The 14973-nt window shown below is 41.5% G+C and overlaps 1 protein-coding gene across 4 annotated transcripts in view; it reads left to right on the top strand.

Annotated features, from left to right (window-relative positions):
• The window catches only part of hdgfl2 (HDGF like 2), a 66301-nt gene that overhangs the window by 13379 nt on the left and 37949 nt on the right, over positions 1-14973 (top strand). For all 4 annotated transcript variants that reach the window (XM_078423556.1, XM_078423558.1, XM_078423557.1 and 1 more), the window contains exons 3-6: positions 69-207; positions 6498-6644; positions 11736-11864; positions 12625-12696. In XM_078423556.1, the coding sequence (XP_078279682.1) occupies positions 69-207; positions 6498-6644; positions 11736-11864; positions 12625-12696 (487 nt within the window). The remainder of the gene's footprint in view (positions 1-68; positions 208-6497; positions 6645-11735; positions 11865-12624; positions 12697-14973) is intronic.

Below are 14973 nucleotides of genomic sequence, written 5' to 3'. Positions count from 1 at the left end.
AATGTTGTAAACTTGTATGTTACATTTATAAATGTCAGATAATTGCTGCTTTTATTTTGGTTGTCCAGGGCATTTTTGGGGCCAAAAGATATTTTCCTTTTTGAAAAATACAAAGACAAATATGGAAAACCAAACAAGAGAAAAGGATTTAATGAAGGATTATGGGAAATACAAAACAACCCAAACGTCAGCTTTAGTGCACCATTGGTGAGTTCGGCATTGGTTGTATTTGATATTGAGTTACAGCGAGTCAAATCAAAATCAAACTAGTGTGGGTGAAACTTTGACAATTTAGATCATTGCCAACAATTTTCATGTTAGCAGAATTGTATGATACAAGCCTTGGGAACCCATGTATAACAATGACGACTGGGAATTTTACTTGCATGCGATCCAAATATTTTAGGTTACAATAAGAGATGCTGAATTCTTATCGAGACAATTAGAGAAATATTTTGGAATTTGTGGGGTTTTTTCTTTTTTCTTTAAAATGTACGTTCTATTTTAATGCATGGAAGACCAGTAAAGAGTCAAACTATTTGTTCTTCCAGAGCACCAGTTGGCTCAGAAGTTTGGGTAGTGACAAGAGCTTAACAAGTTAAACACAAATTTTGTCTCTTTGTAACCGAGTCATTGTAAGAATTAATTTGACTTTTGCCATTTGACATAGAATTGATAAGTCATTATTTTAGATTGAGAAGAATGAAAGAGGTGCTTGGTGTATGAAATGATAGTTGCTGTTCTGTCCAAGAGCATATCTAATATTCTTAATATTACCTGGATAATTTACATAGGAACAGGTGTTGCATCTTCGGCAGTTGCAGGGGAAGGTACCTGGGGAGGGGGCAGTTTGGGTGGGAAGGGATGAGTTAACCAGGGCGTTGCGGAGGGAACGGTCTCTGCGGTAGGCGAAAAGGGGTGGAAATGGGGAAAATGTGGCTAGTGGTGGGATCCCGTTGGAGGTGGTGGAAATTTTGGAGGATTATGTGTTGTATGCGATGGCTAATGGGGTGGAAGGTAAGGACTGGGGGAGGGGCGGAACTGCGGGGTACCGAGGAGGTGCAAGTGAGGGCCTCATCTACGATGGGAGGGGGGAACCCCTGTTCCCTAAAGAATGAGGACACCTCAGATGTCCTAGTATGGAACACCTCATCTTGGGCGCAGATGTGGCATTGATGGAGGAATTGGGAGTAGGGAATAGAGTCTTTACAGGAAGCAGGGTTGGAAGAAGTGTAGTCGAGATAGTTGTGGGAGTCAGTGGGTTTGTATACAAAGAATGACAGATGCATAACAACATTGCTGATGTCATCCAAGCTTAATTCAAACAACTCCATGAATCAGAAATTTACTGACTTGAGTGTTGCTCCAGAAACCCAAGTGGAGAAATCTAAGCTGATTTTTGACTCGTCTAATAATCTATTTTTTAAAAAGACTGTAGTTAGTAATGAAAAACTACCTGAAATTGTTAATACCCACTTTGTTCTCTAATGTAAGGGAGGAAATGCTCCCATCATTATGCAGTCTGATATTGAAATGACTCCAGTTTCACAATAGTGTAAGTGATTATTAATTGCCCACTGAAATGCACTAACATATCCAGAGGTTGTATCATAATCATCAAGATGAAACTGACTAGATTGCCTAGCTTGGCTCAGTGTCAAATTCAGTCACCACAAACTTGCTCCCAGTTCATTCACCTTTGCAAACTCTCTCACTCAAGTGTCTGGTGACTGATATTTAAAGTGGGAAAGTGGGAAAGCTGTTTCACAGAGAAGCTGAACAGAGTCACATATCTAGAATCGTATCTAGTCTTTTTCATCATAATCACTGGGTAATATTCTGTCCTACCAAAAGACCGACTCACCAGAGACAGCAGTACAGTAGTATACAGGCAGGTGGCAGTAATCACAAGAGTTCTGAGTATTGACTATGGACTCCATGGCACTGGGTTTTCAGTTTGCAGTCAGTGACAAAATCTAGCATGTGCCGTATGTAAGTGTAGTCTGGACTGGCATTCCAGTACAGTAGTATGCAGGAGATCATGCGAGCATACCAAAGATAAAGTGCCAAGCTGCTAAGGCAATACTGAAGCAGGGCTACATGCTTGCTGGGCAGTAAAATCAAAGTATGGATGGTGAAGCTATAATACAGGGCTATGTACATGCTGAACAATAAAGCTAGAAAATGTTTGGCAAAGCACTGCTATCTCCCAACCAATGGAGCCGTGTGATACCAAGAAATACCTGAGACCGCTGAGTACAGCAGAAGCTATGGAACTAGTCTTGATCCAGCTATTGGCCTGAAGACGTGCTCAAGGTGGAAGATGCCTTGTAGAAAGAAAAATAGTTGTGGTTAATAGTTGAGGTCAATTATTCCAGCCCGATCAGATTGCCCTGAGAATCTCCTGGAAGTGTCCTAGGACAAACTGTCTTCTGCTGCTTCATCAATGACTTTCCTTCAAACATCAAGTCAAATGTGTGAGTCATGCTAACAAATGCATAATATTCCATTGGGACCTTCTCTGAAAATTAAGTGCATGCCTGCATGCTCCACAGTCTGCATAATGTTCAGGTAAGGGTGATAAGAGACATTGTAATCCCTTGCTCGGACTACTCCAACCACAGCCTCCTGCATCCAGGTCTTCTGTCACTAAGACAGTCAAAGGCAGCAGTCAAAAGTGGTCAGCAAACATGGCAACACCATCATCAACAAGATCCGCTTTAAGTTACACATTGTCCTGAATTAGAAATACATAGTAGTTCCTTCATTGGTGCAAGGCCTAGCTAGGTCTTGGAGCTCCCCACCCAACTACATTAGGCGAGAAATAGTATTGGGTAGACTGATGGGACTCAAGGTTGATAAATCCCCAGGGCTGATGGTCTGCATCCCAGAGTACTCGGGGAGGTAGCTCTAGAAATAGTGGACACATTGGTGATCATTTTCCAATGTTCAATAGATTCAGGATCAGTTCCTGTGGATTGGAGATTAGTTAATGTTATCCCACTTTTCAAGAAAGGAGCGAGTGAGAAAACGGGGAATTACAGACCAGTTAGCCTAACATCGGTGGTGGGGAAGATGCTGGAATCAATTATTAAAGAGGTAATAACGGTGCATTTTGGATAGCAGTAAAAGGATAAGTCCAAGTCAGCATGAATTTATGAAAGGGAAATCATGCTTGACTAATCTTCTGGAATTTTTCGAGGATGTGACAAGTAAAATGGATGAAGGGGAGCCAGTGAATGTAGTGTATCTAGACTTTCATAAAGCCTTTGATAAGGTCCCACACGGGAGATTGGTGAGCAAAATTAGAGCACATGAAATTGGGGGTAGGGTGTTGACATGGATAGAGAATTGGTTGGCAGGCAGGAGGCAAAGAGTAGGAGTAAAAGGGTCCTTTTCAGAATGACAGGCAGTGGCGAGTGGAGTGCCGCAAGGCTCTGTGTTGGGGCTGCAATTGTTTACCATATATATTAATGATTTGGATAAAGGAATTAGAAGTTTGCGGATGACACAAAGCTGGGTGGCAGTGTGAACTGCGAAGAGGATGTTAGGAGGTTGCAGGGTAACCCGGACAGGTTGAGTGAGTGGGCAGATGCGTGGCAGATGCAGTATAATATAGATAAATGTGCAGTTATCCACTTAGGCGGCAAAAACAAAGGAGGCAGATTATTATCTCAATGGTGTCAGGTTAGGTAAGGGGGAAGTGCAGCGAGACCTGGGTGTCCTAGTACACCAATCACTGAAAGTTGGCGTGCAGGTACAATAGGCAGTGAAGAAAGCTAATGGCATGTTGGCCTTCATAACTAGAGGATTTCAGTATAGGAGTAAAGAGGTTCTTCTGCAGTTGTATAGGGCCCTGGTAAGACCACATCTGGAGTATTGTGTACAGTTTTGGTCTCCTAATTTGAGGAAGGACATCCTTGTAATTGAGGCAGTGCAACGTAGGTTCACAAGATTGATCCCTGGGATGGCGGAACTGTCATATGAGGAAAGATTGAAAAGACTAGGCTTGTATTCACTGGAGTTTATAAGGATGAGAGGGGATCTTATAGAGACATAAAAATTATAAAAGGACTGGCACAAGCTAGATAGACAATAGACAATAGGTGCAGGAGTAGGCCATTCAGCCCTTCGAGCCAGCACCGCCATTCAATGCGATCATGGCTGATCACTCTCAATCAGTACCCCGTTCCTGCCTTCTCCCCGTACCCCCTCACTCCGCTATCCTTAAGAGCTCTATTCAGCTCTCTCTTGAAAGCATCCAACGAACTGGCCTCCACTGCCTTCTGAGGCAGAGAATTCCACACCTTCACCACTCTCTGACTGAAAAAGTTCTTCCTCATCTCCGTTCTAAATGGCCTACCCCTTATTCTTAAACTGTGGCCCCTTGTTCTGGACTCCCCCAACATTGGGAACATGTTTCCTGCCTCTAATGTGTCCAATCCCCTAATTATCTTATATGTTTCAATAAGATCCCCCCTCATCCTTCTAAATTCCAGTGTATGCAAGCCCAATCGCTCCAGCCTTTCAACATACGACAGTCCCGCCATTCCGGGAATTAACTTAGTGAACCTACGCTGCACGTCCTCCATAGCAAGAATATCCTTCCTCAAATTTGGAGACCAAAACTGCACACAGTACTCCAGGTGCGGTCTCACCAGGGCCCGGTACAACTGTAGAAGGACCTCTTTGCTCCTATACTCAACTCCTCTTGTTACGAAGGCCAACATTCCATTGGCTTTCTTCACTGCCTGCTGTACCTGCATGCTTCCTTTCATTGACTGATGCACTAGGACACCCAGATCTCGTTGAACTCCCCCTCCTCCTAACTTGACACCATTCAGATAATAATCTGCCTTTCTATTCTTACTTCCAAAGTGAATAACCTCACACTTATCTACATTAAACTGCATCTGCCATGTATCTGCCCACTCACACAACCTGTCCAAGTCACCCTGCAGCCTTATTGCATCTTCCTCACAATTCACACTACCCCCCCCAGCTTAGTATCATCTGCAAATTTGCTAATGGTACTTTTAATCCCTTCGTCTAAGTCATTAATGTATATCGTAAATAGCTGGGGTCCCAGCACCGAACCTTGCGGTACCCCACTGGTCACTGCCTGCCATTCCGAAAGGGACCCATTTATCCCCACTCTTTGCTTTCTGTCTGTCAACCAATTTTCTATCCATGTCAGTACCCTACCCCCAATACCATGTGCCCTAATTTTGCCCACTAATCTATGTGGGACCTTGTCGAAGGCTTTTTGAAAGTCGAGGTACACCACATCTACTGACTCTCCCCTGTCAATTTTCCTAGTTACATCCTCAAAAAATTCCAGTAGATTTGTCAAGCATGATTTCCCCTTCGTAAATCCATGCTGACTCGGAATGATCCCGTTACTGCTATCCAAATGCTCAGCAATTTCGTCTTTTATAATTGACTCCAGCATCTTCCCCACCACTGATGTCAGACTAACTGGTCTATAATTACCCGTTTTCTCGCTCCCTCCTTTCTTAAAAAGTGGGACAACATTTGCTATCCTCCAATCCACAGGAACTGATCCTGAATCTATAGAACATTGAAAAATGATCTCCAATGCTTCCACTATTTCTAGAGCCACCTCCTTAAGTACCCTGGGATGCAGACCATCAGGCCCTGGGGATTTATCAGCCTTCAGTCCCATCAGTCTACCCAAAACCATTTCCTGCCTAATGTGGATTTCCTTCAGTTCCTCCATTACCCTAGGTTCTCCGGCCCCTAGAACATTTGGGAGATTGTGTGTATCTTCCTCAGTGAAGACAGATCCAAAGTAACGGTTTAACTCGTCTGCCATTTCTTTGTTCCCCATAATAAATTCCCCTGCTTCTGTCTTCAAGGGACCCACATTTGCCTTGACTATTTTTTTCCTCTTCACGTACCTAAAAAAACTTTTGCTATCCTCCTTTATATTATTGGCTAGTTTACCCTCGTACCTCATCTTTTCTCCCCGTATTGCCTTTTTAATGTAGGAAAAATGTTCCCAATGTTGGGCAGGTCCAGAACCATGGGCCACAGTCTTAGAATAAAGCGGAGGCCATTTAAAACTGAGGTGAGAAGGAACTTTTTCACCCAGAGAGTGGTGAGTCTGTGGAATTCTCTGCCACAGAAGGTAGTTGAGGCCAGTTCATTGGCTATATTTAAGAGGGAGTTAGATGTGGCCCTTGTGGCTAAAGGGATCAGGGGGTATGGAGAGAAGGCAGGTACAGGTTACTGAGCTGGATGATCAGCCATGATCATATTGAATGGCGGTTCAGGCTCGAAGGGCCGAATGGCCTACTCCTGCACCTATTTTCTATGTTTCTATGCTTTACTACATTAAAATAACTATTTTAAAGCAAGTCATTTACTTTACTAGATATTGAGTTTGTGTACATTTTCCTCGAGGATGAATAAATTACGCCGTATTTGCAAAAGCTCAGTGAATGAACTGGCATCTGACCATTTTCTCTTTTTAGCCATCAAGCTCATCTGATAGTGAAGTTCCAGAAAATGAAGTAGTCCCTGGAAGTGGTGCAGAAGAGGACAAACAAGTGAGTGATGAGGAATCTGACAAGGACAGCGTTGAACAAAGTAGCATCAAGCAGAAGCCGCAACTTCCAAAGGTAAATACTTAGGAACTCAGCGATGCATGTCCATTAATTTATTTTCTAAATATCTATCCTCATGGATGATCTCCTGCCACCTTCTAACCACCATTTCCTTTAGTCGCTAGTCTCTTGAACTTGACGATTCAGGCTGTTGAATGGTATGTAGGAAAATAACCACAGATGCTGGTTCAAATCGAAGGTAGACACAAAATGCTGGAGTAACTCAGCGGGTCAGGCAGCATCTCAGGAGAAAAGGAACGGTGACGTTTCGGGTCGAGACCCTTCTTCACACTTGTTGAATGTCATCTCTTTGACCGTTTATACAAATAAAAGCAAGTGTCGGATTTCCGCAGGAGTAGGATATGTGTTCACCTCAAATAGTGACTAGTTCAGTGTCAATAAAGTATATAACCGGGACAAATTTGATCTAGTTGAGGTCTCCACTTGCAAAAAATATTTTGTGCAGGATATTTTTAGTTTAATATATATGAGTGGTGTGTTCTTAAAGATACTGCTACTTGGATGACAGCTTAAATTGAAGCCTATTTACTTGTATAGGTGAACATTTAGTCCCAGAGCATTTTTCAAAGAATGCAAGGAGTACTGTTTGTGCATTGACGAACACCAGCCCCTTTTTAAAACAAAAAAGCTATTTCTCTTTTTTAATAAACGTCACTCGGGTTAGAAATAGCAGAGATGGGCCATTCAACCCCTCATGTTTAGTCTGCCATTCAATAAGATCATGGCTGATCTATTGCTTTAGTGCCACTTTCTTTTATTAACTCTATGCCCCTTGATTTCCTTAACATCAACACACCTATTAGTCTCAATCTTGGGATACATAAACTCTGTGTTTTCAGAGAACTCTCTAGAGAATCCCAAAGATTCATTGCTCGCTCAGTAAACACATTGCTTCTTATCTCTGCCCCTATTTAGAGACTGTGATCCCTGGTTCTAGACACCCCAGCCACAAGAAACAACAACTCTACATTTATCCTGTCAGGTATTGTGCAAATTTTATATGTTTCAATGAGATCACACTTCTTTCTTTAAAACTCGATAATAGGCCCAGTCCAATTCTCTCTATTTTTATATGACAAACCTATAAAACTGGAAATGGATCTAGTGAATCTTTGCACATATATTTTTCCATGGGAGGTAGATCAGATCGACATATAGTATTTCAGATGCAGTCTCATCAGAGCACTTGTATTTAGAGATAGGCATGTGTTCTCTTGTACTCAGATCCTTATGCATCAGAGGCCATTTGCTGCCTTAAAGGTTTTCTGACTCTTGCATTTTATTTTTTGGTGATTCGAATACAAAGAAATTGCCTCTTTTTGCTGAAAAATAAACTTTTGTATGGAAAACAGGGCGACCTCACATTTTATCCACATTTATATTCCAATATGTCTGTCCTTTCACGGAGCCTGTCCATATCTTCTGAATCCTCTCTTTCAACTCCCATCGTTGCCTAACTTCTGAATTGTCAGAAAACCTAAACATCGTACACCTGAATCTCCTCATCCAAATCATTGTTATAGATTGTAAATGAATGATATCCTGTCAATCACATTATGCCAACCCAAAATATAACCCATTTTTATTCCTACTCTGTTTCCTGTCTGTCCACCAATCCTCGGTCTATGCTAACATCTTGCATATCCAATACTGTGCACTCAAAGTTTGAACAGGAACATTGTGAATTATGCATTATTGAAAGCCTGAAAATCTTGCATCATGGCAATATTAAAACGTGATTGTGAAAGGTTGTCTGCCATTTTTACTCGTTTTTATGAGTAGTTAAAATAGTATTAGTACTATTAGTAAACACACTTCAAATCGATATTTAATAGTTAGGAATCATTTGGAGGGTGTGAAAACATTTGCAAAAGTGCAGTTCAATGTTTTGTCCCTTTTGGATCACGGTCTTTCGATGCTTTAATATGTTCAGGTAGTTAACGAAATAATGTCTGGGAAAATTTACAAACTAAATAGGATCTCTTTTAATCTTTTTTTACACACTAGCTGTATATTGCAGGCTTCAATTCCTTTTGATCTTGTATTCAAAGTTACTGACATTTGTTTACACACTTCAATTACTAGAAATTATTTTGCAGAATCTCATTGACTATTACAGGTCATTATTGTGGATGCCAATTCATATTAAATAATTTGAAGCAAAAGATGAGAAGCCAGTCAGGCAGCATCTGTGGAGGGAAATGGACATTTAAAGTTTCAGGTTGAGTCCCTTCATCTGGACTGAAAGGGTAGAGGGGAATTTGCAGGACCTTTGCAGTTCTAATTATGCAGAATTTAAATGTATTTGTTCCATTGAGGATTTTGACATAGTGGAGTTCCTCCAGTAGTTTGTTTTTTACGCGTGATTTCAGTATCTGTAGTCTCTTGTGTTTCCGTAGAGGTATTGATGTTCCATTGAACTACTACGGTAAACAATACACCCAGAATTATAAGATGCTGGGAAGAAAAACAACACGTCTGCCAAAAGATAGCTTTGTATTTCAAATGTGTACAATTTATCTAATCACAAAATGGAAAATATACTGTTTTATAGAATCAAACAAAACACAATGTATGCGAATGCCTTGTATGCAAAGCACTTTTACAATTAAAATATAATAGCTTTTTTTTAAAAATGCTGACTTATTTTTGGGGAATAAAGAGGCAGAAAAGGAGTGAAAAATTATAACTTGCACTGTACCTTCTAAGTGGTCTTTGCCAGAAAGTTATCAGACAAATGCATGGTCAAAAGAGGAGTGTACTAAAAAGCATTTTTAGAAGTGGAGATGTAAATAAGAAGGTGAAGAGATTTGGTGGGGATCTACAGCTTTTGAAGCCTAAGTATCCAACATCAAAAATGTTGTGACTACTTTTGTGAATGCTTCACAATTGGTGCAGTGCTACGATCTTTTAGGATTGTGGGGACGGAAGAGGTTTCAAAGATGTGAACTTTAACATTTGATATCAAGCCAAACTGGGAAGCAACAATGGTCAGTAAAATGGGAGAGAAGAGCGAATCCCTGAAATATCATTAAAGTTTCAAATTACTCAATTTCATGGTGGATGGAAGGTAGGAGGTCTGGCAGGTGAGTGTTACATAGAAACATAGAAAATAGGTGCAGGAGTAGGCCATTCGGCCCTTCGAGCCTGCACCGCCATTCAATATGATCATGGCTGATCATCCAGCTCAATAACCTGTACCTGCCTTTTCTCCATACCCCCTGATCCCTTTAGCCACAAGGGCCACATCTAACTCCCTCTTAAATACAGCCAATGAACTGGCCTCAACTACCTTCTGTGGCAGAGAATTCCACAGACTCACCACTGTCTGTGTGAAGAAATGTTTTCTCATCTCGGTCCTAAAAGACTTCCCCCTTATCCTTAAGCTGTGACCCCTGGTTCTGGACTTCCCCAACATCGGGAACAATCTTCCCGCATCTAGCCTCTCCAACCCCTTAAGAATTTTATATGTTTCTATAAGATCCCCCCTCAGTCTTCTAAATTCCAGCGAGTATAAGCCTAGTCTATCCAGTCTTTCTTCATATGAAAGTCCTGCCATCCCAGGGATCAATCTGGTGAACCTTCTCTGTACTCCCTCTAAGGCTAGAATGTCTTTCCTCAGATTAGGAGACCAAAACTGTACAGGTGCAGTCTCACCAAGGCCCTGTACAACTGCAGCAGAACCTCCCTGCTCCTATACTCAAATCCTTAGAATAGGAACAGGTGACAATTTCATCAGCAAAGGAGCTGCATCAGAGGTGAAAACATAGTGCTTTGAAGGTCGAGGGAAATAGTCTTGGGGAGGGAGCAGAGGGGTGGCCACAAGCTCATTGATAGTAGCACTGTAAATGGCCTGGCAGAGCTAGTGGTCTGGTTAGGCCTGTGTAATCATAGAAACGGATGAACTGCTTTGCTGCGGCTTCAATACTCTTGGCAATCAGTCGAAGAATATCTCTGCTGTCATAAAACCAGCCTGACAAACCAAAAAGGTAATAATTGGTGACAAATGGTTATAGCGTGGAAACAACCCCTTAGGTCCAACTTTCCCGCACCGACCAACGCGTCCCAGCTACACTAGTCCTACCTGCCCACATTTGGGGCATACCCCTCTAAACCTATCCTGTCCATGTAACGTGATAATACCTGCCTTAACTACCTCCTCTGCAACCTCGTTCCATACACCCAACACCCTATGTGTATAAAAAAAAAAGTTAACCTCAGGTTCCTTTCCCACCTCGCCTTAAACCTATGTCCCCTGGTTCTCGATTCCCCTCCTCTTGTCAAGAGATTCTGTGCATTTACCTGATCTATTCCTCATGATTTTGTACACCTCTACCAGATCTTCCTTCTGCGCTCCAAGGTATAGAGTCCTACCCTGCTCAACCTCTCTCTATAGCTCTAGCCTTTAAGTCCTGCCAACATCATCGTAAATCGTCTCTCCTCCCTTTCCAGTTTGACAACATCTTTCCTATAACATAGTGCCCAAAACTGAACATAATACTCTAAATGCGGCCTCACCAACATCTTATACAACTGCAACATGAACTCCCAACTTCTATACTCAATACTCTGACTGATGAAGGCCAATGTGTTGAAAGCCTTTTTGACCACCCTACCTACATGTGACATCACTTTCTATGTAGGAACTATGTATCTACACTCCTAGATCCCTCTGCTCTACAACACTCTACAGCCCTGCCATTCACTGTGTAAAGTGTACGGGTGATTGTTGGTTGGCGTGGACTCGGTGCCCCGGGGGGGTCTGTTTCCACGCTGTATCTCTAAACTAAACTAAATGGGAGAAGGAAGATTTAGGAAAATGAGACGAGCCCTATATGCTTCTAGGATTTTTATCTCATTTTGGGTTGAAGGCAATTAAAAATGTATATCCGGAGGTTGAAGTGCTGATAAATCGTGAACTCTGTTCACTAACAATGACTGAATTATTCCAATTGAACTGCATACAAAAAAAGTGTAGTGGATTTTTCCTGGTCAGTTGCTTTGTTAAAGATATTGCATCCAAACAATTTATAAACATTCTAATCATGAGGCAAGAAAATTAATTTTGTCATTTAAAATTGATAGCAACCGGCTCCAAAGCGTGCTCGTAAATCGAGTGATGAGGACGAGGTGGCGGAGGATGAAAGTGGCTCCAATTCGCTTGAGGAGAATTCTGAAGCAAGTTCGTCAGAGTCTGAGAAAAACAGTGACCAAGTAAATATAAACAAGTTAAAGGCTCATTCAATGCAGGGAAAATAGCTATAAGACATAGTAATAGAATTCAGCCCATTTCCATTTGTGTGCCCCTCACAAGCTCAAGAATTCTCAAGCTGTTATGTTGACTCATTTGAGTTTAACTGGTGTGCGACTAAACCATACGGCACAGATGCACAGTTTGCAGTTGACCTCAGACTTCTACTGAGATAATACCTAATTTCCTCTGGCTAGACTTGACACTTCTGAATTACCTACTTTGCTATGCCATGAACCTTGAAGAATTGTCAGAGTGAGAGAAAGAGTACTGACAAACCTGACTAAATATAAATTTATTATAGTTATTGTGATGAACTTTCACTCTATTGCTATAAGCGCCGTATTTTAATGTAGATAGATTTAGAGATACAGTGCGGAAACAGGCCCTTTGTCCCATTGGATCCCCGCCAACCAGCGATCCCCATAAACCTACACTATCCTACACACTAGGGACAATTGACAATTTTATCAAAGCCAATTAACTGCAAACCTGTGCATCTGTGGAGTGAGGGAGGAAACCAGAACACCCGGGGAAAACCTATACAGGTCACAGGGAGAATGTACAAGCTCCTTACAGACAGCACCCGTAGTCAGGATCGAATTTGGATCTCTAACACTAAGGTAGCAACTCTACTGCTGCGCCACTGTGTGGCCACAGTAGCTGAGAACAATGTTGAGGTAGTCGGCATTATGGTTTTTTCTTTCACGTTTTGCTCATTAGGAATTCACACTAGAAAAGAAAATAATTTCCAGAACACCTCGAAGAGGACCTGTAACTGGGAGGAAGAAAAAGGTAAAGCTGTCCTTTCAAATTGGTGACGTTTCTGTCTGTGATAGCATAAATATGTGAAGATGGGAGAGTCAGTGATACTTCATTGTCATGACTAATGATATAATTATATTTATGATATATGACTAATTAAATAGCTGCCCAAGGACGTTTCTTTTTTTCTTTTTGGGTCTGTAAATTGCAAGGTGAAAATATTTGGCTGTAAATTCTGTTATGAGAAATCGCACCCCTTTTATCATATCATATCATATATATACAGCCGGAAACAGGCCTTTTCGGCCCTCCAAGTCCGTGCCGCCCAGCGATCCCCGTACATTAACACTATCCTACACCCACTAGGGACAATTTTTACATTTACCCAGCCAATTAACCTACATACCTGTACGTCTTTGGAGTGTGGGAGGAAACCGAAGATCTCGGAGAAAACCCACGCAGGTCACGGGGAGAACGTACAAACTCCTTACAGTGCAGTGCAATCCCTTTTGTGCAGTGGATTTATTTGTGTAGAACAGAAAGGTTTCTGCTGCTCTGGCACTGGTTACACAAATGACTGGCTCTCCTGGAGGCTTAATATTGTTTAACTAACTTTCTTGTGTGGTTGGGCATTTTTTGAATATTTTCAAAATAAACAGTAAAATAGTATTTTATTTTTTAACTGGCAGAATGCATGAAGTTGGTCAGTATAGTGACTTAGATTTTTCAAAGATGCCTATTGAAGCATGATATATGGCTCGTGAGGTGTACCAACGTTTATTTTTGTTCTATACCCATCTCTTGTAAATTTAGTAGCACCTGACATATTTGGCACTTTGTTCTTCGCTGTTGCAGGTTGTACAAGAGAAATCTGGTAAATTCAGTGCCATTGAGGATTGGAAGGCTATGGGGCTGAAGGTTGGAGAGAGTAGGGAGTAACCATGTGCATTTAAAGTGGGGCAAGATCAGCTGCCAGTGGGACAGGGAAGGGTTAGGATTTGGCATGGAGTCCTGTTAGTTGGTTGGGAGGAGGTAGGGCTACGATTGGTGGAGGGGAGGGAGGTTTGGATAGAATGGAATGGGGATTTAAAGAGCCAGTAGCTTAAAATGGACTTGAGCTGAGTTTCAATCAGTGGCATGCGACTTACTCCCGATAACTCGGTTGGATATGGGTCTTGCCAGTGTTGAATAGCTGGTTTGGGAGGAGTGGCCTGCAGCCAATATTAAGATCAGAAGCAACTTCGTGATATACACTGTGTTGTTGGGCCCTTCTCTGTAATCTGGGGTTGTGTGTGTGTTAAATGGCAGAGTAACGAGCAACCGCAAATGAAAATAGCAGACTTATGAACTTTGTACTTGTACTACAAAGCATCAATTTTCACAGCTATTTAAGATCAAATGTGGATTGTGTAGCATGCAAAATGTGCGACTGCGAGATCTAACTTCTGGAGAAATGTCCATGTCATTTTCTTGAGCTAAGTTACTCCCAGGTGGTGCACTGGCCTATGTTAATAAAAGGGCTTAATCCAATTAAGCACATGTTTTAAAATGGATTAAAATCCATTAATGAAATAAAAATAAAGTTATTAAAAAGCAAATAAACCTGAAGATGTTGCACTGATTCATTGAAGATTTTCTTTGCAAATATGCATTTGAATTTTATTTATAATCTTAACAGTAACCTAATTGGCCTAACTTGAAGCACCTTTTTTTCCCCAAATTTCAGAGCGTGTGCAAACTAAAACTGTTGTATTATTAAACTGCCCTCCATATGCTTAAGAAATTAATTACCCTTGCAGTTTTATTTCACAATGCTGGAGTAACTCAGCAGGTCAGGCAGCATCTCAGGAGAGAAGGAATGGGTGACGTTTCGGGTCGAGACCCATCTTCAGACTGAACCAACCTTGCAGTTTGAACATTTTTTAAAATAATCTAGTCAAATTAAAAGTGAAAGATTTTAAACTAGACTTTGCCTTTCCCACATGATTTTCCATTTTCTCTGTGTATCCTGTAACTACATCACCATTTCAAATAACTCCCACTATGGTGAATGGAGTTCAATGTAAGGAAATGGTAGAACCACACCTCATTTTGATTTTCCTCATCTGATTTAGCCAAACAATCTGATAAGGGGACTAGAGGTAAAAGAGCCATTAGGAGGCAGTGATCACAACATGATAAGTTTTACTCTGCAAATGGAAAGGCAGAAGGGAAAATCGGGAGTGTCGGTATTGCAGTATAGCAAAGGGGATTACAGAGGCATGAGGCGGGAGCTGGCCAAAATTGATTGGAAGGAGGCCCTAGCAG

Source organism: Rhinoraja longicauda, chromosome 28 (assembly GCF_053455715.1).
Source record: "Rhinoraja longicauda isolate Sanriku21f chromosome 28, sRhiLon1.1, whole genome shotgun sequence".
In the NCBI taxonomy this organism is placed as follows: Eukaryota; Metazoa; Chordata; class Chondrichthyes; order Rajiformes; family Arhynchobatidae; genus Rhinoraja; species Rhinoraja longicauda.
The sequence above is the reverse complement of the archived record's forward strand: the minus strand, read 5'-3'. Positions and strand labels throughout refer to the sequence as shown.